We start from the raw sequence: 9,471 nt of genomic DNA on the forward strand, positions 1-9,471 counted from the left end.
CTCGGGGTCTGGGACATAAGTGGGGTCTGAAATACCTGGGATCTGTTGGATACTGACATCAGAGGGATGGCATAGTTTATCTGGTCCAGTCAGTTTTACTCTGAATTTCAATGAAGACCAGTCAAGCTAAGCGGTCATTTCTCAGGAACACAGCCTCCACCCGTGAAACCGTATCTCTCACCCCCTCTATCATCTTTCTCCCTCCCAGCTCAATGAGGATTACTCACAAAAAAGTTCAACTGCTGACTTTAATGGAAAAAGTTGTATATATTCTTAAAGTCACTAACTTTCATATAACATTATGAGTCACACCTTTGTTTTCCAACAGCAATGTCTTCCTAAAAATACAAAACCTTTTCATATTAATGATCCTTGCAAAGACCCTTACAAGTTCCCATGGAGGTAGGGAGGGGAGGAAGAGCATTGCCCACACATTGCAGGGGACTGCACTGGTGCACACAGAGGATAAGGGGCTCACCTACAGCTTGACATTTTAAAAGCAACTGATATTTGTGGCAGATACATTTAAAAAACTTCCATAACTTACATTCAATATGTTGTTTTAAATTATTAGATAAAATTTATCCCTTTTGACATAATAAAATCATCTCAGAATGCAACTCAAGAAGGCCATGAAAAATGAATCAAGCATTTATCAGTCTCTGATTTGGTCTCAATATAAGTGAACACTTAAGACTTTGGAGTTTGGAATTTTCGGTCCAGATACTTCATGGAATCCTGGACCCACTTCTCCTTGGGGTTAGCACAAATCTTCTTGGCCAGTTTGGTCATGAAGCTGTAGAGGAGAGAACACAGTCAGAAGACTTGTTTTGAGGATTCTGCCCCCTTGACCCTAAGTCTTCCAGAGTAATTTGCCATGGGTTAAAGCGGTTGCCATGGTTGGGGAGAAAGGGAGGAAAGGCAGCAGAGACTGGGGCAAATTTAGGCATCCTTGCTTATGCCTTGAAGAAACTGGTATGACCTCAACAAGCTCCCAGGCAGGGAGCTAGGAGTAAAATTGTGCCGTTGTGAAAATTCACGGATTGGCTTACAGAGGTCTAACTCCCTGAGTCTTTGACTCCAGGTAACTCTAACATGGTTCTTGGTTCTGTGCCCTAGAAATGAATATTGGGGGCTGGGGGAGGGTGGGTTTTTTCTTCTTACATCACAGCTTTCTGGGGACATTTGCCAGAGGTTCTTCTGTAGCTCTCCAGTCTCTGGATGGGGATCTTCCAACTGGTCACATGAAAGCAGCAGATGCTGGGGATGGAAGCTGAATGTTTTGAAAAAATAAATAGAAAGGGTAAGCCACTAATGACATGGAGATCTTTTAAACAACAACTTTGCAAGGAAGGAAGGAACATGAGGAGAAGGCACGGAAATAGAAAAGGTAGGGGTAGGAGCCATCTATTTTGAAGGCCTGTACCTCTGCCCCTGATTTGATGTCTTCAGCTGTGCAGGAGACCCTTCACCTCTAACAAAGGTTTGGAGAAAGCATTGGCCAATGTGATAAGCTCTAGCTCTGCCATTAGGAAGGGCTTGGTGGCTATGATATAGTCACAGTACTGTTCACTAAATATTCCCAGTTCTCTGCTTTCTGGGAACATGGTAGAATTGCATTGCATTTTTTATTCATTTTTGATCAATTGGAGCTATTACCTAGTTTTAACTAAAAAGTAAAAAGAAGTGACACATATCATTTCTGTGCCAGAGAATGTAGTGGCCAGTGAAGATCCTCCACAGCTTCCTTTTCCTTTGTCAAAACGATGAGCAGCATTCCAGAGGGCAGCTGCCCTATCAGTCTAGAACCTTGAGCATAAGAACATTCTGCAGACCCCTGATCCATACATGATAGCTATGTAATGTGAGCAAGACATGATCTTTTTTTTTGTTTTAAGCCACTGATAATTTGGAATTGTTTATTACCACTGCACACACTGGTTTATTCTGCCTGATATGCTCAATAGATCTAAGTCATCAGAGGATGGAAAAAGTACCTACATATTGTTGTCAAGAGTTCCAGAATTTAAATATATCACTCAAGAGATTTCCCTGGGACCTCATCCCCTTCCTCTAACAACTCCCTTTGAAAGTACTCCTGGAGTCAATAAAAATCCTAGCCCCTCCAGACAATAGAAATTTTTTTCTCCGCCACTTCCAAAAAGGCTCACCATGCTCACAATTGCACAGCAACACAGTACCCCATCCCCAAACACTGTGTGGGGAGCCAGGCCATGGGTGCTCGAGCCTCTCTTTCAAGACCTATGTCAGCCTCAGTGGTCTGGCCATCTAGGTCTGGCTCTTCCACTGGTTGGATGTGAGGTACTGCCTGTCCCCTCATGAGATCTCTTTCCACGTCTTTAACATGCAGACTTTACAGTGAGTCTCTGAAGATTCTTGCTGATCCGGTAGTCCCATAGATAGTTAACTTTCCATTAGGGAAGAAGGCTCTTACCTGGCTGGGCAAGCACGCAGGGGTTGAAGGCAGCTGTTGTGAAGAGCAAGCAGAGAAGCCCTGTGGAGACCTTCATGCTGGAGGGGGAGGCCGCGAGCTTCCACGTCAGGTTGTCAACTTCTGGGCTGGTCTTAGCCTCAGCTGCTTTGCCTACATTTTATAGGGAGCAGAGAGGATGAGGAGCTCCCGGGGTGGGGCTTTGCTGCCCAGAGTCATGACGAAGTCATGATAGAGGGAGTTCTGAAGCAGTTGAGCAAGTTGCAGATCCCAGAGGTAAACAGGACATAGAAAGTCAAACAATGGGCTGGGACTTGTCACATTTTCCGTCAATCCTGGGATTAAGGATGGGGAAGGAAGAGATTATGTAATCGTGAAGTGGCTTAGTGTAAACATTAATCTGAAAGGATTATTCTCTCTTTTTTAATGTTCACCAATGCTTAAGTTATAATAGTCAAAAATTAGAAATAGTCCAAGTGTCTATCAACAGGAGAATAGCCAAACAACTAGTATTTTATACAATGGAATGCTACTCTGCAAAAAAAAAAGAACCCACTACTGATACATGCAACAACGTAAACTAATCTCCAGAATATTTTGCAAATTGAAAGAAGCCAGACACAGAAGAATAGATACTATTCGACTCCATTCATATGAATCTCTAGAAAGATAAATCCTTGGTGGAAGAAAAATCAGCCTAGTAACTGCCTCTGGGCAGATGGGGGTAAGGACTGACTGGAAAGGAACATGGGGTTATGGTAATGCTCATTGAAACAATTATTCTTGAAAGCTCCGCTTTCTGTGAAACAAAATATCTTCAGAGAGGAAAGAAACAAGGAAAGCAGGGTCAGGAGTCAGGAGGAGATGAGGAGAGCTGAGACCCTTCCCTGATCCCTGGGCTCACATGGTGTTCTCCAAAACCTTGGAAGCCAGGAAGGGCCCCTAACACTTCTGCTGGGCTCCCACCCAGATGCAGAGAGAGCTCAGTTCCACTAAACATTGCTGGGTCTCTGGTATCCAGGAAGAGCAGCACCTGAGAACTTTGCCCCGGTGATTCAATCCAGTGGTCACAGAATCCTAGTGCCCTATGTTTTAGTGTTGGAGGACATCAGAACTGACTAGTTTCTACTGATCTTGATTTCCTGTGCGTGTTAAACTATTTGCTTAGCTGTTAAAGCCTTTCTCCAAGTGGAATCAAAAGACAAAATCCTACATTTCAAAATGAGGGTAGTGATTCAAAGCAGAACAGGAGGCCTCCCTGTGTCTCCACACCCCAAAGATTCAAGAAACATATTTTGAAAACCAGTTTTCTAGTTCATCCTCAACCTGAGCACAAATTGCAGAAAAGACATCTGATTGCTAAAATCATCAATGAGAAAGGAGAGATAAGAACCCACAGGTATCATCTTGTTGCATAATGGTAGTCCCCTAGTAAGAGAGGGTGCAAGGGGAGTTGATGTCCTTAATGGAGGTTATTGTGGCAAATTATAGCATCTGTCACTGGCACAGAGGTCTTATCTGGATTTTGTTTTTTTTTGGCTCACAAGCTCATATTGATGTCTGTGAATTTACTGAAGCTTCCAATCAGTTTCTCAAATGCTCTTCTTTGATCTTCAGGAATTGTTCAAGACTCAGCTCAAATCCTTACTGTTCCACAAAGCTTTTCCAAGTCTATCAGATTTCACATTTCACATCAAGCTGTGAAAATGGAGATTTCTCTCTTGTCTCTCACTGGCCCAAGAGACAGATGCCTCTGGTTTTTAGAAAGGAAAGTTTGGATTCTATCTGGAGAGTTTACCACCAAACAAATGATACATACAATCATGCTTAACCTTCAAACAATTCCAATTATTTGCTGCTGGGCACTTAGGTAGTTTAAGCTCTCTTTAATAATTATGGTAATGTATAACAAAATGCTTGTATAAACAACTTACCCATGTCTCTATTTCTCTCCATAGGATGTTCTTGAATGTGTGATTTTTGTGGTCCCTCATTATATTCCACATTGTCCTATGTAAGCTCATACTCTTGCTAATTATATTACTTTTAATGTTTGCTTATTTTGTATTTACTTTGTTTAAATTTGCACTTGATCTTTTTCATGTACATATTGACTTATTCTGTGAGAACTGTAAATCACATCCTTAGACCAAGTATATTTTTATTTTTAAGAATATTTGTTTTAAAAAACTCTTTAAATATTAATCTCACAAGTTTTCCATTGCTTCTAACCAATGTTTTTAACAGTATAGTATTTGCAGGATATGAAGCACACCAGGGCACTCAGTATCTTCTTGAGGGCATAGAGGAGCTTATAAATATGGCCACATTTTTTGAGCCCTGAAATAGCCTTCTTAGATTTCCATCATATAGCCTTGATATTTTGAGCTGAAAGACCAACTTCTAGTCTCAATGTACAGCTTAGATTATTGGTGAATAAAATCCTCTCAAGATACGCTACTCTTTTCAATGAGTAGGCAGCATACAAAAAATACATCCAGAGAAAGAAAATAAAAATAATCACAAATAGAACGGCAATTAGAAGGATGCACAAGATGTTAAAATTTGCAAGAACAGATATTTGCACACCAATGATCATAGTAGCATTATTCACAATTGCCAAAAGTTGGAAGCAGCCCAAGTGTCTGTCAACTGATGACTAGAGAAACAAATTGTGGTGTTTACATACAACGGAATATAAAAAAGAATAAAGTGCTGATATGTGCAACAACATAGAAGAATCTTGCAGACTTGTGTTTATAAAAATATGTCAAACATAAAATGACAAATATTATATGACCTCACTATTATGACATAATTAAAATAATCAAATCCATAAAGTCAGAAACTAGAATATAGGATGCCAGGCGCTGGGCTGGGAATAGGAAATGGTGCAGGGGTGTTGTTAATGCTTAAATTGTACAGAGTTTATACTTGAGGTGATGAAAAAGTTTTGGTAATGGATGGCAAAAAAAAAAGGCAAGAAATTCAGAATTAGGTTCGTCAGGTCCAGTACTGATGTGTTAAATTGAATTATGACCCCGATTTAGGCAAATTCTTAATTTAAATCCACACTCCTGCACGTGTGATCCTATTGTAAATAGGATCTACTCTTATTTAAAATTAAGGTGTGGCCGAATTGAATGAGGTTAGGTTGGAATCCAGATTTCTGGAAACCCTGTAAGCCGGAGCCACAGAAGCTCACTTGAGGAGGCACCAGAAGCTGGAAGTCACCAGAACCCGGAACAGAAAGGAGAGAACTTGTCGCATAATGGGAAGAACGCACAGAAACTTCGGAGCTCTAAGGTGCGGGCATATAAGATATGGGACTCCAAGGTTGCTGGCAGCCAGCATCGAAATGTTATAGACTTAGGGAGAAAGCATCACCTTGCTGAAGCTTAAATTTTGGACTTAGCCTCAAAACCATGAGCCAGTATGTTCAGATTGTATAAACTAACCCATTGAGTAGTTAACCCATAGTGTGGTACTTGTCATAGCAGCCAGACAAATTCAGACACCTGGCTCGATATAACCTTGGGTATGACCATGGGTGAGTCATTTAAACTCTCTAAATATATCTCTCTTCAAACTCTCTAAATATATCTCTCTTCATTTGTAAAATGTGGGGGCTGGACAAATAGGTATCAGCTCGCTTATTAAGTTGACTGATGGGTATTGATTGCACAGAGAAGGATGGGGACACTACTTTTTGGATGGTGACAATCAATCATGTTGGGATTGATTGGTGCTATCTCTCATGGGCACAGGATGAGAGAGCACCTTTGTTGGCCTACAGGGTCTCTAAACGCCAATCTATCATAATTGCCCTACAGTTACCCAATGTAGAGATTACCTGGACTACTAAGGATTATTAGGGAAAGACCCTTTCCTTTGAGCTGTAGGTGGGGAGGTCTAGTGTAGACTCTGGAACCAGGCTGCTTGACTTTAGATGAAGCCTCTGGGACTAGCTCTGATGCAGCAGACAGCTTACTTAACCACTCTCCGCTAGGGCACAGTGGGAATAATAGTGATTCCTACCTCAGAGGATGCTGTGAGTACTGAATGAAACACACACACAATGTCTACTCACTGCAGGTGTTCAGTGAGTAGAAGTTGTTAATGTTTACCTTTTATTAGGAAATGGGCCAGATTTTGAGGTCTTGGAGATGCTAGAAAGTGACTCAGAATTTGGGAAGATGGCTTCTTGCACATATTTTCTCTAAAATTCTCCTACTGCTTCCAAATAAAGACATGTTATTCTAGGGCTATTTCCTAACAATGCCTGTATTGCACACAGGGTAGATGGGAGGTTCCCAAAGTTGTGTCAATACAAGAAGTTTGAGATATTCTTGACGTTAGACATGTTTGGCTAATATTCTTTTAGTAAAAATAATTTCATAACTGCTGGGAATTCAGATAGTCCATTCAGCAAATCACCTTCCATTTATTTGTTTTTCTCCCTGGGCTATGGACTCAATCTGGAGGAGAGAAACCTCAGTAGGAGTAAATAAAATAAATCTTTAGACATCCCAAGTTGAACAGCTGTTAAACTCAGCTGTCTGGCTGTCTTCAGCAAGTGGGGACAGCCACTGTTTTTATCCTTTCCTCCTTCCTTGGAGGCTTCTCACTGTGCTGTGAGCTAGAGTAGATCTTGCCTGTGTTTGAAGCTTGGTGAGTAGAGGTCCTTGGTCATGAAGGATGCTGGGTGACGGGTGGGAAATGAATCCCCCGTAGTGAAACAATTGCTTGGAGTCACTTTCCAGCATCTCCAAGACCTCAAATCAGGTCCTGTTTTTGCCACTGTGCTCCAGACATAGTCATTAGACAATATTAATTGCAATTAATAATTAGACAATATTAATTGCAACATTATAGGCTGAATTGAAAGGGATAACATTTATTTTTTTTCAACACTTTCTTTTCAAAGAGGAGAGAGCTAAGGCTTGGGGATCAGTGATAAAATCTCTACGGCAACTTAGTGTATTTCAAGCTGAGCTGATTCTAGACTCTCCATCTCTTGAATTCCTGTCTTGTGAAAACTTTACTGCATTGCAGCTCCTGTGTTCAATTTTCCCTTATGCAAAACAAGACCGAGTAGGATATGCTACCTCTTTTTCGAGGGGTCACTGAGGCCATATCTGAAGTTTTTGTTACTTTTGGAGGAAAAACGCACAAAGATATGTTAGTGTAAAATCCTGACAATGCGTCTGGCACATAGCATGCTCTCAAAGACCATGTAACTTCTGCGGTCTAGTTACAACACTTTCATTTCATGTGGGTTGACTGATTAATCCTTCCAATATACCTATAAAGTAAACATTCTAAATCATTTCAAAAATGAGAAAACAAAGGTTTAGGGAGGTGAATTGTTTTCCTTATCTTCAGAATCATTTATAAAAGTGACAGCTATGTCTCAGAATTGCCTTGAGAAAAATCCAAGCAATTTCTTATTTAAGTTACTCTTACTGCTACATTGTTGCATATAATTCTTTTGGGAAATCAACTTTACTCTTTTGTACCAAGGTGGAAAACTGAGGCAGGGAATACACAAGTCATTTCCCTGAGCCAATTCCTCATTGTAGCAATGACCTATTCTTCAGTATTAACAATGACAAAAATCTCAGTGGTTTACTGCAATGGATATTTATTTTTTGCTTATGTCATAGCCTGATGCTGGTCAGGCAGCTTTCCAAAGATGCTCTCTTCTAAGGGGGAACTCAGAGACTCAGGCCGACTGCAATTTATGGACATCATCTGGAATATGCGGTCTCCAAGTTTACTGAGGCAAGGAGACAAAGGATTGGTGGATTCTATAGGATGTTTTGAAGAATCAGACATGGAAACAATTTATAACACAACTGTCTACATACCATTGGCCTTCACTCATCCTGTGACCTTAGGCTAACTGCAAAGGAGGCTGAGAAGTAGAGAGCAGCACATAGATATTTGGTGAGCACTAACACTTTCTGTCACAGTTCTTTGCTCATTTCTTTTCACAGAGAACACAATTAATCCTTCCCTAAGAAAGACAACCCCAAATCCCATTTAGTCATTCTATCAACTTCTAGGATCTCTGGAAGATGGGTAGCCCTTTCTGTCAGGTATGAATATCAATCTTCTTTATCCAGTGACATGTGAAATAAGAAAATGTTATTTGCTCTTTATTCCATACATCAATTGTGGTGAGGACAAGGTACTTGCAATTCCCCTCATTCCTGGAGGGGAAGAATAGTCCTCCAGGCGGTCATCGTGAACTCTCTCACCATGGATTAGGCTTGATTCTAGTCTTTGGGGAAGTTCCTTTGGTTTTTTAATCCAAGTTCCTGACCACCCTTTCTGAGACTCTCCTTTACCATTCTTCCCCTTGGCCATTCCTGAATTACATGTTGAATAGCCACACGTTCTCCCTGGGGGCTCCGTAGCCTTTGAAGGCTGCCTGCCAGACTGCAGGACTCAAGGGTTGGTACATTTTCAACCGTGGATGGCTTTTTTGTTTTTGGTGCAGACTCACTGTTGTCTTTGGCAGTATATTAGAGATCTGTCCATAATTTAGCAGTCTTCTGATCTCTTTGCTTCCAGTCAATTTCATACGCCAGCAGCCATAGCCAAACTTCCTTTCTAGACATAATTCTCAAATTACTTCTCTCTCTTTTTCCTCTTAATGAGGCTATTAGGCTTGAAATAGCAAGGCCACAACTTCAATCTTATTTCTGCCCTAAATCATTTAATCTAACTAAGAATTCCTCCTCCCCCTTTCCCCCCAGGCTTTAGTGTTCACATCTCACTCCCAGCTCCCCCCTCGCCCCTATACATCATCTCTTAATTGGGACCCAGAATCAGATAACATTCTAACCGGGGCCTGAATCTCTGGACTTTATTCCCTTTCATTTCTACTTTAAAACCAGCAAATTCTTTCCTGAGCTTATCTCTTAGAATACCTTAACAAACGCAGAAAGTAGCAACTGGCGCACACCACCAGGATTTCCATCTCCCTAGGAGTGGCGAGTTCGGCGGACAGG

General features: G+C 41.1%; 1 protein-coding gene across 3 annotated transcripts; it reads right to left on the reverse strand.

Moving 5' to 3' along the window:
- Positions 1-243: 243 nt before the first annotated feature.
- Positions 244-9,464, reverse strand: LOC143687829 (eotaxin-like). 3 transcript variants are annotated; one of them, XM_077165190.1, is made up of 4 exons: positions 9,391-9,464; positions 2,456-2,787; positions 1,165-1,273; positions 244-796 (listed from the first exon to the last, which is right to left on the reverse strand). In XM_077165190.1, exons 2-4 carry the CDS (start codon positions 2,529-2,531, stop codon positions 691-693), a joined length of 291 nt encoding a protein of 96 aa, XP_077021305.1. In that variant the 5' UTR covers positions 2,532-2,787; positions 9,391-9,464; the 3' UTR covers positions 244-690. The 3 variants fall into 3 exon arrangements, with proteins under 3 accessions (XP_077021305.1, XP_077021306.1, XP_077021307.1); XM_077165191.1 differs by having other exon boundaries at positions 2,456-2,605; positions 9,391-9,458; XM_077165192.1 differs by having other exon boundaries at positions 9,426-9,456.
- Positions 9,465-9,471: the final 7 nt, after the last annotated feature.

This window comes from Tamandua tetradactyla, chromosome 6 (assembly GCF_023851605.1).
Source record: "Tamandua tetradactyla isolate mTamTet1 chromosome 6, mTamTet1.pri, whole genome shotgun sequence".
Lineage (NCBI taxonomy): Eukaryota > Metazoa > Chordata > Mammalia > Pilosa > Myrmecophagidae > Tamandua > Tamandua tetradactyla.

Bases quoted from the DNA above. Each gene is read 5' to 3' on its own strand.
- LOC143687829 (XM_077165190.1), bottom strand. From the start codon at position 2,531: ATGAAGGTCTCCACAGGGCTTCTCTGCTTGCTCTTCACAACAGCTGCC. The intron at 1,274-2,455 runs GTAAGAGCCTTC...CAAAACATTCAG, and splicing joins CTGCGTGCTTGCCCAGCCAG to CTTCCATCCCCAGCATCTGC. The intron at 797-1,164 runs GTAAGAAGAAAA...TCTCCTCTACAG, and splicing joins TGTCCCCAGAAAGCTGTGAT to CTTCATGACCAAACTGGCCA.